Raw genomic sequence first — 14,410 nt, forward strand, 5'->3', positions numbered from 1 at the left:
TGGGAGATCTCTCTTCTTCCCTCTCCCCCTCCACCCTATGCACTCCCCCTTCTCCCATCCTCTCCCTCAAGCATGCTGCATTTGTCTTGAGAGCAAAGCATCATGGGAATAGAATATGGGTCACAGAATGTCAGGATTGGGAGAAACCTTAGAATATAGAAAACAAGATATTAGAAGGGACATTAGAACACAGAATGTACAAGCTGAGAGGATCCTTTTAACATAGGATGTAGAAAGTCCAGGGATTCTTACCTTTTTTTTTCCTCTCATGGACCCCTTGGGCAGTCTGGGGAAGCTTGTGGATGGACCTCGTCTCAGAATTATTTTTTGAAATGCATAAAATAAAATATATGGGATCACAAAAGAAACCAGTAACTCCAGGTTAGGAAAGAAACCCTGATCTAAAACAACCCTCGAATTTAGAGAGGGGGAAACTGAGGCCTTGAGAAGGCAAAAGACTGGATCAGAGTCATGTGAGCTCTTTCTGCTCCTTCAGCCCAGGGGGGCGTGTTCCTAGTCTGTCCACACCCTCTCTCCCCCAGCCTCCTGCTTTTTCCCTGCCCCCCCCCCCCAGCCCATTAATAGCATCCCCTGGGACTCTGCTGGATGCCGGCTCATGTCTTCTGTCTCTCAGGATGTCCTTCAATGACTTTCTTCGGGAGTTCACCCGCCTGGAAATCTGCAACCTGACCCCAGACACCCTGAAGTCCCAAAAGTTCCGCAAATGGAACACAACCCTGTATGATGGCACCTGGAGACGCGGAAGCACGGCGGGCGGCTGCAGAAACTACCCAGGTCAGCCCTGGCTCGGGCCCCGAGGGAGATGCCCAGAGACACTGAGGGCCAGAGAGGGGAATGTGCAGGCCCAGACCTGACTGGCTTGGACATGGATGGGGAGCCATGATATCCCAAAGGGAATCCTAGACCCACATTTAAGGGATGGGTGAATTCCTGGTTCTGGCAGCTCCTGCCTTTCTAGGGTCACAGGGTCCGAGCTGGAGGGGCCCAGTCCTCAGCTGCACAGAACTCCCCTTGTATGTGGCCTTTCTTTGAAAACCCCAGGACAGGCTCATCCTCCACTTCCTGGGCTGGGCTGCCACTGCGGAGGGGGCTTGTCCTGCCATTAAGCCTGAGGAGCTTCTGGCCTGTGCTAGACTTCTGTCCTGGGGAGCTGAACAGCAGTCTGAGCTTCCTCCTGAGGACAGCCCTGAGATCCTGGATGTAGAGGGCCGGGAGTGAGACTCCTTCCAGGTTTTGGGTCTTACAGTAGCTTGGCTCACCAAAACTCCCTTATTGAAACAGCAGAGACTGCTTGCCAATGTAATAAATTAATAATCTAGCGGCTGAAGCAAAATGCAAACCCTGCTCTTTGGATTGAAGGCAAACCTTTGAATTTAGGACAGGAAAGAACGTCCACAAGGAGACTGAAGGCATTTGGGAGAAAGATAGCCGAGATAATGGTGCGATAAACTGATGGGATCTCAGCTATTTCCATCTCTGTCTCAGTACCCAAGATCGGGGCCTAAGGAGTTTAATCATTTACAGCAGAGTAGAATTTTGTTAGGCTACAGGAATGTTAAAAGAGCGCACTTTGTAGCAAACCTGTGAGCTTTTGAGGTGTATGTATTTGTGTCTGATCAATAAACTTCAGAGTCCATAACCAGGACTTCTCCGCTGGCTCCGGTATGTCACATCCTTCCTCACTAGGAGCTGGACTCCAACAACCGCAAGTCAGCCGTTCCCATGCATCTTCTCAGGCCAAAGAGACATCCCCAGTTCTTCTCAAGTAGCCTGTGTAGTGCATGAGTTCCTGGTCCTTCCCCATCCTGGGTATTCTCCTCTGCAAATTCTTCAGTTACCAGGGTCCTCCTTCCTCCCTCCTTTCTTTTTCTTTCTCTCCTTCCCTCCTTTCTTTTCTTCTCTTTCTTCCCTCCTTCCCTTTCTTCCCTCCTTCCCTCTGTCCTTTTCTTCCCTCCTTCCTTTTCTCCCCTCTGTCCCTTCCTTTCCTCCTTCCCTCCATCCCTTTCTTCCCTCCTTCCCTCCATCCCTTTCTTCCATCCTTCCTTCATGTAAGAAGTAGGCAGGAATGAGGTTGAGAAGGACTCTGAGTGCCAAACCGGATTTGAGATTTGATCCTGGAGGTGCTGGGAGCCTTTGTTTCTTGAGTGAGGGATGACCTAATCCCTGCATTGGACAGCTCACTTTGACGGCTGAGTGGAGGACGGCCTGAGACTGAGGCAGGAGGAAAGGCTGTGGTGGTGATGGCTTGTCCGTGCCTGCCCATCCTGGGACACTTATCCGTGTTCTCACCTATATCAGCCCCAGGGGAAGGCCGGTGGACTGAGGGCGTTCCTCATTAATCATGTTGGCAATGATCATATCATTATTACATAATAAATTGTGTTGTTGATATTCTGCGGCACAGGCCACGAACCCAGCTAGGGAGTAGAACTAAGGGTCTTTGGGGCCGCAGAGACTGTAGAGTCCACTTTCTGCATTTTACAAGGGAGGAAGCTGAGGCCTGCAGAGATCAGGGGGCTTGTTCAAGCCCACAGCAGCAGGGCCACAGCTGGGATTTGTCTCCCGAGAGTCTTGCTCCAGGGTGCTTGGGGGTCATGGAGGGGCGAGTGAGATTTCCCTGATTTTAATTTTGTTCTCACAGCCACTTTCTGGGTGAACCCCCAGTTTAAAATCAAACTGGAGGAAATGGACGACCGCTCTGAAAATTTCTGTGGTCGAGATGATGGCTGCAGCTTCTTGCTGGCGCTCATGCAGAAGAACCGGCGCCGAGAGCGGCGCTTTGGCCGGGACATGGAGACTATTGGCTTTGCCGTCTACGAAGTGAGTGCTGGGGGTCAGGTGGTCCAGCTTGCCTCTGCTCCTTGCCTTCTCGTGCCCTGTAGCCTGATGGCCTGGGCTGCCGTTAGGATGGAGGTTCATAGAGCCCAAGCGGTCAGGCCTGGGAAGGTCGTAGGGACCCTGTAGGGTGCCCTTGTCCGAGACGCACACGTGCATGCATGGAGTTGGGACAGAGCCATGAGAGGACTGCCAATGTCTCTGGACTGAGACAATCCTGCTCTGCTCCCTCCACTGTGCCTTCCCTGGCCACTTGGTCAGCCTTGGAGCTGAAATGGCTTCCTGTCTTGGGGGTGCCCTCTGAGGTCTGCAGCTGACTGACTCTGCTAGAGTAGAATTCAGCCCGAAGGAAGGATGTGGGACGCAGCGTCCTTGAATGTTCCCTGGACATGGCGGTTTGTGCCGGAGCAGTCCCTGAGCGTTCTCTCCTTAGAATCCAGGTGTCTGTCCTGTCCATCCCCTGCCCCCAGCCTCCCCCCCCTTCTTTGGATGGGGAAGCCACGGACTCTGCTCTCACCTGCGTCTCTTTCTCTTACAGGTTCCTGATCACGTAAGTGCCCCTGCCTGCCCTGTCTGGTGTTGACGGCTCGGGAGAGCCAGTGTGTCCCTGCTGGGAGGGACCAAGGGCATAGACCAGTCTCAGACTGGGGCCGGCTGCCAGCCTCCGCTGCATCTCTGCAATTGTGCCCAGACACACGCTTCTGCTGGTGTTAGGAGCTCCCCAGGAGAAAGCTCTCTGCCAGTGCAAAGCCAGAACGGAGGCCCCGGGGAAAAGTCTCTGTGGTGACGTGATGGACCCTGGACTTGGGCCGGGTCTTCCTGACTCTGAGGCTGACCCCTCTGGGCCATGCTGCCTCCGTTAATATTCATACTATCCCACATGTAGTGATTAGGATCAAATGGGAGAAACTTTGTGTAAAGTGCTGATCGGACCCAGGTAAATGTCAGCTGCAATTATTGTTAACGAGAGCTCGCCTTTGTGGAAGGGTACTCCTGCATGATCTCCTGGGATCCTCACATTCCCCTTATGAGGCAGTGTGTCATTCCCGTAACTACTAGGGAAACTGAGGCTGAGAGGGAGTGTGTGTCGGAGGCAAGATTTGGACTGGTTCTTCCTGGTTCTGTCCACTTCACTGCCCATTCCTCTAGCACCCGAAGGCTGACAAAGCACTTTCTTCCCAATATCTCTGAGGGAAGTTGTGACAGTATTATTTTCCCCATTGTAGAGAAGAGGAAAACTGAGACCCAGATTAGAAAAATGACTGGGCCCCAAGTCAAGTGTTGGGGCAAGACTTTTGCTTCAAGACCGGGACCCTGTATGCCGTATTACATGAACGATACTATGGTTAGGGGGAAGAATGGGGTCAAAATTCTCCTCTGCATTGTGCTTTATGACCTTAGTGTGTCTTCAGCTCTCTGTTGCTTCCTCTATTCCCTGGGAGAATGATAGCAGTAGAATTTCCTGCCCAGGCTTTGTGGGTGTGGACCCTGCCTTCCACTGCTTCTCTGTAGCTCCCCATGACTTAGGAATGGTCTTTGGATATTGCTGTGGTCAAACCATTCAACCCCCACCCACGCTGCCTTTCCTCGTCGGCAGTTGGTGGGTCAGCCTTCCGTGCACCTGAAGCGGGACTTCTTCCTGTCACACTCGTCCCTGGCCCGCTCGGAGCAGTTCGTCAACCTGCGGGAGGTCAGCTCGCGCCTCTGCCTGCCTCCTGGGGAGTACATCGTGGTGCCTTCCACCTTTGAGCCAAACAAGGAGGGGGACTTTGTGCTCCGCTTCTTCTCTGAGAAGAAGGCCGGGACGGAGTGAGTAACAGAGAAGGTGGAAGTGGCCCTTAACCCTGCCCCAGCTCAGCCCCCGGCTCCCCCGGCTGTCCCTGTGTGGGTGCCTCGGTCTCCTCCCCACTGCCTCAGTTCCCCAGGTCTCTGGGGGCTTCCCGTGCCCTTCTCACTGACCGCATGTGTATGTGTATGTGTGTGTGTCCCTTTCTCCAGGGAGCTGGATGATAAGATTGAAGCGAACCTGCCCGATGAGGTAGGCAGCTCTTCTCTTGGTTGGATTGGTGGGTGGAAGCCATGTTCCTCTCTCCCCCTCCACCCCATCAGGTAGCATCGTGCCGTGGAATTGGAGCTGCTTGGGACTCCAGGCCGGCCCTCTCCTTTTTGGGGTTCCTTTTCCTTTGGGATAAAGCGATCTTTAAGGGTTTGGAGCTGTGGAGGCCGCCCTGACATCCTAACCTCTCAGCCCCTCTGCCCTTTCTAGGGAAGAGCAGTCTTAGCTTAGGGTGGGTGCATGCTGGGAGGTGAAGGACTCTGGCTGCTTACCCCCCTCCCTCCCCCTTGTTTATCACAGAAAGTGCTTTCTGAAGAAGAGATCGACAGCACCTTCAAGGATCTTTTCAGGCAGCTGGCTGGGGAGGTGAGTGGGGCTTTGAAAGAGATTTGGGAGGTGGGAGAGGGACCCAGCTCCCCTACGGTACCCCTCATCCTCTCCTCCATCCCTTTCTCACCAGGACCAGGAGATCAGTGTCAAGGAACTGCAGACCATCCTGAACAAAATCATCAGCAAACGTAAGTGGGCTTCCCTCCTCAAACCTGGAATCCTGGTATCTTCCTCCTATTTCCCCAGAGCAAGGACTTGAGGGAGCTGCCAGGGAAGACTGTGTGCACAATGAGAGATCTTATTTATGATGATTTGTTGAGTAATTCAAGGCAAAGTTCATTGAATAAGACCTGGCTTTGGGGTCTGAGTCTTCTTAACTTTAGGACCACGGACAGCTCCCCCGTTTCCTCCTCTATAAAATGAATGGATGAAAGTTGTTCAGGCTCTTCCTCTGTGCTAAACCTGGCAATACCTGCCCTCTCACCAGTACAACTTAGCACTAATTTATCTGGGATATACAGTATCTGCCCCACAGATTGGGCTTGAGGGCCCGCTCTCTTTCCTTTTTATCTTTGAATCCACAGTGCCTAGCACATAGTAGGAACTTTATAAAAGCTTGCTAATGAATGAATGAAAGGATGGTTAGCTGCCTTTAAAAGTCTCTTCCCATTTAAAATCCTTGGATCCCACGAGAGTAACTCCCAGGGGCCCTTGCCCCTCTGCCTTGTTTTCCCAGGATTCTTCTCTCTCTGCCTCCCCATCCCAATCTCAAACACCTCCCTTCCTTCTCCCTTCCCAGACAAAGATCTCCGGACCGATGGCTTCAGCAAGGAGTCGTGCCGAAGCATGGTGAACCTCATGGATGTATCCTTTGGAGTGGGGGCAGGGGATTGCAGGGGAGGCCGGCTCCAGAACTAGCCAGTGGCAGAGAGGTTGGGACGTGGCTTTGGGGAGGCCAGTCTAGGCATGATAGGGGAGAGGTTTAGATGGAGTGGGCTGGAAATTCAAAGAATCTTTTTATGAACCTGTTTTCCTATCTCCTTTCTTCTTTTCTCTCATCTCCCCTTCTCCAGAAGGGTCAGTGTAGCACACTGGGAAGAACACAGCATCAGGAGCCAGAGGACCTGGGTTCAAGTTCAGCCTCTGTCATTTATTTTCTATGTGAACTTGGACAAATCAGTTGGCTTCTTTGGGTTTTGGTTTTCTTATTTTTAAAACTGTGTGGGCAACTGAGATGATTGCGAAGGTCCTTGAACCTGTGAACCCTCTGCCCCCATCTCCACCCTGTTTTGGGCATTTTCCTCATGTAGACCTTTATAGTTTCTCTCTTAACTCTGGTACAGCGGGATGGCAATGGGAAACTGGGACTGGTGGAGTTTAACATCCTCTGGAACCGAATCAAAAATTACCTGGTAAGGAAATGAGTGTCCTTGTTCTTCTGTCTCCTCAGGCCCTGGGGTGGTGGAGCTCTAAGCTGGCTATTTAAGACTTGCTGATTGGCTGGCAGGAGGGGGTGGGCCCACTCTTATCTGGCCATTCTCCAAGTTCAGAAGAACCCCTGATATCCAGTTCTGTAGTGTCGCTATGCCCGATTTCCCCCAAACCTGACATCAAAACATCCAGGCCAGAAGAGTTGGTTCTCCCCTCTTCCATTGCTTCCTCAGTACCTCTCCCACCCATTGGTCCTAGAGGCCCCTGGGGGAAGACGGATGGATTAACCTGTTCCCTTTCCTCTCTCTCTAGACCATCTTTCGAAAGTATGACCTAGACAAGTCAGGCAGCATGAGTTCCTATGAGATGCGGTTGGCTCTTGAGGCAGCAGGTGAAATCCTGACCTTGTGGGAAAGGAATTGCCGCAGCTGGGGGTGGGGGGGCCTGTTGATGGTGATAATCCTCAGGGGATGGCCTGCTCCTCCTCAGAGCGCACAGGTCCAACAAGAGAATGAACTGAGGCCCACAGAGGAGGGTGACTCTCCCAAAGTGGTTCAACTTAGAAGCAAGGACATTGGAACTGAGTCTATGTTGCCACCAACTCCTCCACTTCCAGGGCTCCCTGAAGAACCCCTGCCCTTTCTCATAACTGAGTCTCTCCAGGGATCCCTTTTTGGATTAACTATTTCTAGGCCAAGGGCGCGCCGTCTGTCCCTGACTCCCAGCAAGCTGAATTTATTGGAGCAACTCCATGTTTAATTCACAGAGATTCTGGAGTCAGGAGAGCTGAGCTAGAGTTGTCTGTGATGTGCCCTAACTATGTGACTATTGGAAAAGACAAATCCAGTGCCCTTTACCAGTAGTAGTCAAAAATGGTCTGGGGACCCCTGTGGGTGTTCCACATCCTTTCAGGGGTCCATGAATTCAAAACCTCTTTCTTAATACTAATACGCTTTTATTTGTAATAGCGAATATTGCTCTTGTAAAGGTGAACACTGATGGATTTAACTCATAGCCAAAAGCTCGAGGTGGGGGGGGATGGGGAAGAGATTCTCAGTAATTTTTAAGAGTACAAATGAGTCCCGAGACCAACGATAGCCCTAGACCATTCAGCAAAGGAAACTAAAAGGCATGGTCAGACAGCAGACCCAGGAGAGAACATGTATCAAAAGATGAAGCAGGAAGGGGTGGGCATTTAACTGTGTTAAAAACTACCCAGAGGTCAAGTTGTTCTTTGTCTTTCATTCTCCAAGAGGATCCTGATATCAGGGATGTGATGTTATGATATCCCAGTGAGTTGTATTCCCCAGTCTCACTTTCTTTTCTGGACCTATTTCTGTCCAGTGGCAAGATGTAGATCAGGATGACTGGAGATGGGCTCAGATGGAGTGGGAGACCTTGGTCTTTTAAGTTGAGGTCTTTTTTTTTTTTTTTTTTTTAGATTGATAAAGGAGGTTTATTTTGGGGTTTGGAAGTAAAGTTAAAGTCTAGTTAGTAAAAGGTGAAGGTAGAGATAAAAGGGCACCGGAAATAGGATTCCAGTGGACAGAGATCCTTGGCAGGCAGGCCATGTTATAAACCTCTGCCAAGTTAAGGTCTTTAAGAGGTCTCAGTTTAACTGAAACAATGCCTGATCAATGATTAAGGTTAGGTAAGAAATGAGGCAGAGAATGGCCTCTTTTACTTAAGTCAGTCTGGCAGAGGAAGACCTTCAGGGTTTCCGGTCAAAACTGAAACATTTGCTATTTACATTCACTGAGAAAATCAGGGCCCAAACTATGACAAGTGGGGCTTGTCCAAGGATCCATTGTTGATGGAGTCAAGAATGAAAGAATGAAAAAAAGCCTCAGTAGATTTAGTAATTAAGAGATTGTTGTCATCCTGGAGAGAGCCCTTAGTGCTAAGAAGGGAGTAGGAAGTGTAGGTGGGGTGGGAGGAGCATAAGTGGAGATAAGGAAGATAAAGAAATGTAGATGGCTTTTCTTAAGCATTTACCTGTGAAAGGAAAGAGAGCTCTCAGGGAAGGTGAGCTTTAGAGAGGAGTTTTTTAAGGATGGAACAATTTGGGCTTCCAGGATGAGAGCAGAACATAAGAAGTGATCTAATAGAAAATGAGAACATTATGACATTTGAAGGGGTAGAGCATTGGTGACTAGTTTGAGCAAATTTACATTGGTTTCTGATGGGATCAGTATAAAAAAGCCATCAAACTTGGCCCCAGGGCTGATTTTTTTTTTTTACTTTTCTTCTTGGACCAGGGTACAAGTTGAATAAGAAGCTGTATGGACTGATCATAACTCGCTACTCAGAGGCTGACCTGAACTTGAACTTTGACAGCTTTGTGTGCTGTCTTGTGCGGCTGGAGACCATGTTCCGTGAGTACTGCTTTCCCTTCCTTCCCTTCCTTGAATGCTCTGGGAAAGTTTGCTTTTTGTGTCTGTCTGGCAGGGGAGACTTCCTTCCCTTTCTTGTATTTATTCTCCCACAGACTTCCCGCATACAATAAAGGGAGACATGGGCATGTGCACACAGACATATGTGTGTTTGTGTGGTCATTTGTATATGTTGGAAAAGGGGGAACTTGTTCTCTGGCTGGGAGGAACACACTCTGACTTTGGCCTGCCTGCCTCATCTCTTTTTTCCTTGTACTTTCACAGGATTTTTCCAGGCCCTGGACACAGACAAAGATGGAGTTGTGAATTTTGACTTATTTAGGGTAACAGCCTGATCTTCCCTTCCTCGCCTTCTCTCTTGGGAAGTGGGTTTATGGGAGAAGAGAAGCATTTGGCTCAGGACTCTGGGGGGTTCAGGGCAAGATACTCTTAAATGAAAGGGAGAGCTGGGGGACTGGGTAAGTTGATGGAATTTGTGGGAGAAGAGAAACATTTGGTTCAGGAGGCTTCAGAGCAAGTTACTTGGTGCTGAAATGAAAAGGGGAGCTGGGGACCAGGGCACCTGACTCCTAGGAGCAAAGCTGAGTTGATTTGGGAGACAGGATGGCCAGGGATTGAGAGGGATGGAGAGGTGGAGAATACTCCCATCTTTTCCCCTTTACTTTCCAGATTCTTTTCTCTGCGCTGATTTTCTCTTTCTCCCTCTTTCCAGTGGTTACAGTTGACCATGTTTGCATGAAGTGGATGGGGCAGGCTTCCACCTCTCTCTGCACTGACCCCAGTCCCCTCTTCTGTCTGCCACATGACCCCAGCTTCAAGTGCCTTCTCAGGAGAGATGGGAAGCTGCCCTTCCTCCTGCCTCCCTCCCCTCTGAGCTGCCACGGATATCCTCCACTAGATAGGAGCACGCCTTCCTCACTTGTGCCTAAGACACAGATCTGGTAGCCCTCTGGAAGGTGGGGAAGGAGTCCCAAGGACCCCAGCCTTGAGTCTGCTCAATCCTTCAGCATGGAAGCCAGGAATGCTGCTTGATCCTGTGCCAACCTTGGGATGGGGGTCACAGGGCAAGCTGGGACGGTCCCTGCCAGAGGCCGCTGCCCAGATAGCCCTCTTCACCGACCTGCCCACCTGATGCCCACCAGAGATTGAGGCTGGCTTCTAATATTGCTTCCAAGAAACCCCTCTGAGAGTATGGGCCAGAAGACCCCGGCCCTGGACTGTGGATGGACAGTCATCTGCCCCGAGTCCGGCCTTCCTTTCAATCTTACAGCCTCTTCATCAGTTCCCTTTGCCCCATCCCCTCTGGGCCTGGTCCTTTGAGGAGTCCCTGTGCTGGGTTCCTGGAAACCACCAGGACCTTCATATTGAGAAAGCCAAACGGCCCCACTTTGGGGCGACCGCCAGCCCCTGCCTCACTTGGGCCCTGTCCGGCTCCCTCCAGCTCTCTGAAGGCTGCTGCATATCCTGGGAGGGCCAACCTCTTTTTTTTTGTTCCTGCTAGTTTTTTTATACTTGGTGATTGTATGGGGATCTCTTTAGGGATTGGGTTTATGGTTGTGGGGCCATCTGAGGAGATATACCTAGGCTAAAGGTGGTAGATGTTTTCTTGTAGAACCCAACCAACCATTCTCATGCCAAAAGAACCCCAAATAAAACAGAAAAAACCCCGAGTCCTATCCCCTTCCAGAGTTTATTGTGGTTTGCCTAGGAGAAAAACACCCACTTGTTGCTTCATTCCATCCGAGAAGCATGTGCTAAGCACCGGCTGTTTACCAGGCACTATATTACAGAGAAAAACTTGAACCAGCTCCTGTTCTTCCATTCTACTTCAGTACACAGATAAAACAAGACAATGTATTCAAATTAATTTGGGTGCAGTAGTGAATCTGGTCTGGCTTCTTGTAGGAAGTGATTATTATTTTCTGCTCTGGAAGAAGCTAGGGATCCTACCTGGTGGAGGTGAGCACGGGAAAGCACTCCAGACTTGGTGAGAGGGGCAAATCTTGTTAAGACCTTAAGATGAAATATCATGTACAAGGAACGGGAAATGAGCTTGATTGGCCAGACCAAGTAGTACTTGGGGAAGTGTTTGTGTCAGTTATAGCCAGAAAGACATTTCTCCTGAGGCAATTGGGGTTGTGACTTGCCCAGGGTCACACAGCCAGGAAATATTAAGTAAGACTATGGCTTTAACTCCAAACAGGAGTTTGTCTTTTACGCTTGAGGCCATAAGGACCACTGGGACTTTTTGAGCAGGGGAATAAGGAGACCAGCTCTGTGCTTTAGCAATATATTTGGAGAATGTTTGGTGAGGGGAATTGTAACGTGCTGTTGTCTCCAGAAGCTGCCGATCGCTCTCTGGAAGGAGATCTGCTGTGTCAACTCAAATCTCTCGGACAGATTCTTCTTCCTGTAGAGAGCCGTTGTCTCCAGACAGTTGCAGTCAACTCTGGTCCAGAGTAGTGACTTCCCTCTTTTATCCTCCCAGAGAATGGGCATGGGATAATGCAAGGGCTTCTGGGGAAAATTACTTCAACCAATGAACTTGCTCCTCCTAAGCATGCAAACTCTTCCCCCAGAAATTCACAAGTAAAACTCCCAGTCATGGCGGGAACTAGAGAATTGTCAAGTACCGACTTAGTAAGAACCTAACAGGGAATCATCTGGAGGAATAGTCGAGAGGAAGCAAACGGTATATAATTAGGCAAATCACTCTATTTTCCTTAGTTTTCTCATCTGTAAAATGAGCTGGAGAAGGAAATGATAAACAACTCCAATATCTTTTGCCAAGAAAACCCTAAGTAGGTCATGAAGAGTTGGGCATGGTTAAAAAATGATTTAATTTGGAGAGTGGTTTGATGAGGGGAGATCCTGGAGGATCCGTTAGTCTGTTGCAAGGACTGGAGCCAAGATGGTGCTGAGATGGTGTCCGGGACGACCAGAAGGGCAGAAGAAAGTATTAATAGAACTGCCCCAATGTGGGATGGGCTTCCTCTGGAGGGGCTCTCCTTCCCGGAAAGCTGCTGGCACTTGGGATCCTAGAAAGGCAATTCCTTTCAGATCTGGGCTAGGTGAGGGGGACATTGAGGTTCTGTCTAGCTATTGAGATGCTGGGACTCTAGGAGGGGATTATGGGAGAGGGGATCTGGCTCTGGGGAAGGAAAGAAGCTTATCCCAGCCTCTAGGCCTGGGGCCATCTTCCAAAGGCTGGCAGCCTAGGAAGGAAGATGGGATATGGCTGGAGAGCTGGGGTAGCAAAGCCAGCTGCCCTGGGCCATCTGTGCAGCCAGAGGAACACAGAGTTTTGGCCTGACTTGGGACTGGAGGAATGGGCTTTCTTGGACCTTTTTCCCACTCGCACCTAGCTCAGTTCCTCCCTGGAGTTGCTGCTCTCTCTTCTGTGTCAAAGGTGTCATCTGGGGCCTCCAACTTTGGGCTGTACACGCAGTCCCTTTGCTCCAGTTCCCAGCAGTCTCCACCCCATTTGCAGGCGTGAATGTGCTGGCCCTCCCAGGCGGTCCCTGACACCCAAGCCTCCAGCTGGCACATTCCTGATCCCCCCCAGGGTTTCCTTGGGTACAGCTACTTCTTTCATGCCATGTTCTGGGTGAAGGAGGCTGCTGCTGGCACCTGTTCACACACCTGCTGCTTACATAAGTTATGTCCATCCCTCCTGGGGCCTAGTGTTTTGTACCCAGAGATAAGCACTCTCCTTCCTTGTGAGCCATTAACGCTCTGGAAACTAGGCTTATCACAGAGCCCGGGGACCACAGGCTTATCACTGGGCATGGAGGCCACAGGGAGCATGGGCCTGACAATTTAAATAGTAAGGACCTTGAATTTTGAAAGTGAACCCCTGTTCTAGGACCCATTCACCCAACATGACATATATCGTAGGGATTCTGTTCTTGTAGGGCCTTTCTGGCAGGCTCACAACTAGGGCAGGGTGACTGGGCCTTTGTCCTAGGGTACCGACATAGGGATCGTTTCCTACAGCAATCAAAAGGAAGCCATTCTTCCACCTCATGGTTCTCTATTGTATGTGTCATTATACAACTCTATTCCTTCACTTGGTTTCTGACCCTTCATGCCCTGGCCAGTACCGTGGGGCCCCAATATATAGGAGGCCATTGTACTCCCCATTGGACTATCCCTTTCATCTCCTGCACCTCTCAATTCAATTTGTTCCAGATGAAAGTATTCTTGCTTCTGGACAGTGTTTATACTAGTAATTTGAGGGAGTCTCAGAGAATAAGATTTCACTGCAAAGATCTTTTTTTTTTAAATAATTTAAATAATTTTAATAATTTCAATAATACTAATTTTAATAATTCAATAACTAACATTATTATTTTAATGTTAATAATAATTTAACAATAATTTTAAATCATTTAATAATAACATATGCATGGGTAATTTTTTACAATATTATCCCTTGCACTCCCTTCTGTTCCAAATTTTCCCCTCCTTCCCTCCACCCCCTCCCCTAGAAGGCAGGCAGCCCCATACATGTTACATGTGTTCTAGTATATCCTAGATACAATCTATGTGCGCAGAACCGAATTTCTTGTTGCACAGGAAGAATTGGATTCAGAAGGTAAAAATAACCTGGGAAGAAAAACAAAAATGCCAACAGTTCACACTCCTTTCCCAGTGTTCCTTCTCTGGGTGTAGCTGATTCTGTCCATCAGTGATCAATTGGAACTGAATTAGATCTTCTCAAAGATTTCTTTTCTTGAGTCTTTTTTTTTTTTTTTTGGGGGGGGTGAAAAGACTTTTTTTTTTTTAAGTATACCTTGCAATGGAGTCTTTGCTGAAGACTCAAAAAAAAGACTCAAAAAAATCAGTGACTGCTGCTTTCTAGCTCTATGATCTTGGAGGGTAGGGTTGGGTGGGGTCCATCTCAGCCTCAGTTTCCATATTGGTCAAATATGGACAATGATCCCTGTGGCGCCTACCCACCATTCAAGGTCCTGGGTAGACCAGCTGAGATCCTGGATGAACTTCGAGGTCCTAGAAGCATCTTTAGCATCAGTATCTGCCGGAAGCAGCATACACCAACTTTGGTCCACCCTCGTCTTGAGCCCCCTCCCTCCTCCTCTCCCTCCCCCCCCATCATCGAAAGATTCTGGGTACAGAGGGAGGCACCCAGCCCATTTTGTAGATGAGGCCCTTCAGGGGAGGCCAGAGAACAAAAGCAGCTTGTCTCACAACTGAAGCGGGTGCCGAGAACTGAATCCTGGGGCTCTTAGTGGAGCCTTCTGAACAGGAAGGGGGAAGCCAAAGTTTTACTCCAGCCCATTCTAAAGTGTCCCTGGAGAGGGAAAACGGGGCTTGTGAATAA

General features: G+C 49.6%; 1 protein-coding gene across 3 annotated transcripts in view; it reads left to right on the forward strand.

Moving 5' to 3' along the window:
• The window catches only part of CAPN1 (calpain 1), a 32,519-nt gene extending 21,783 nt beyond the window's left edge, over nucleotides 1-10,736 (forward strand). For 2 of the 3 annotated variants that reach the window (XM_074275593.1, XM_074275592.1), the window contains 13 exons: nucleotides 635-795; nucleotides 2,663-2,841; nucleotides 3,395-3,406; nucleotides 4,454-4,665; nucleotides 4,855-4,894; nucleotides 5,213-5,278; nucleotides 5,373-5,430; nucleotides 6,042-6,106; nucleotides 6,586-6,654; nucleotides 6,986-7,064; nucleotides 8,932-9,048; nucleotides 9,331-9,389; nucleotides 9,779-10,736. In XM_074275593.1, coding sequence (XP_074131694.1) covers nucleotides 635-795; nucleotides 2,663-2,841; nucleotides 3,395-3,406; nucleotides 4,454-4,665; nucleotides 4,855-4,894; nucleotides 5,213-5,278; nucleotides 5,373-5,430; nucleotides 6,042-6,106; nucleotides 6,586-6,654; nucleotides 6,986-7,064; nucleotides 8,932-9,048; nucleotides 9,331-9,389; nucleotides 9,779-9,805 — 1,144 coding nt within the window. In that variant the 3' untranslated portion in view covers nucleotides 9,806-10,736. Of the gene's footprint in view, nucleotides 1-634; nucleotides 796-2,662; nucleotides 2,860-3,394; nucleotides 3,407-4,453; nucleotides 4,666-4,854; nucleotides 4,895-5,212; nucleotides 5,279-5,372; nucleotides 5,431-6,041; nucleotides 6,107-6,585; nucleotides 6,655-6,985; nucleotides 7,065-8,931; nucleotides 9,049-9,330; nucleotides 9,390-9,778 lie in introns of all 3 variants that reach the window. The other variant, XM_074275590.1, reaches the window with a different exon arrangement.
• Nucleotides 10,737-14,410: the final 3,674 nt, after the last annotated feature.

This window comes from Sminthopsis crassicaudata, chromosome 6, assembly GCF_048593235.1.
Source record: "Sminthopsis crassicaudata isolate SCR6 chromosome 6, ASM4859323v1, whole genome shotgun sequence".
In the NCBI taxonomy this organism is placed as follows: Eukaryota; Metazoa; Chordata; class Mammalia; order Dasyuromorphia; family Dasyuridae; genus Sminthopsis; species Sminthopsis crassicaudata.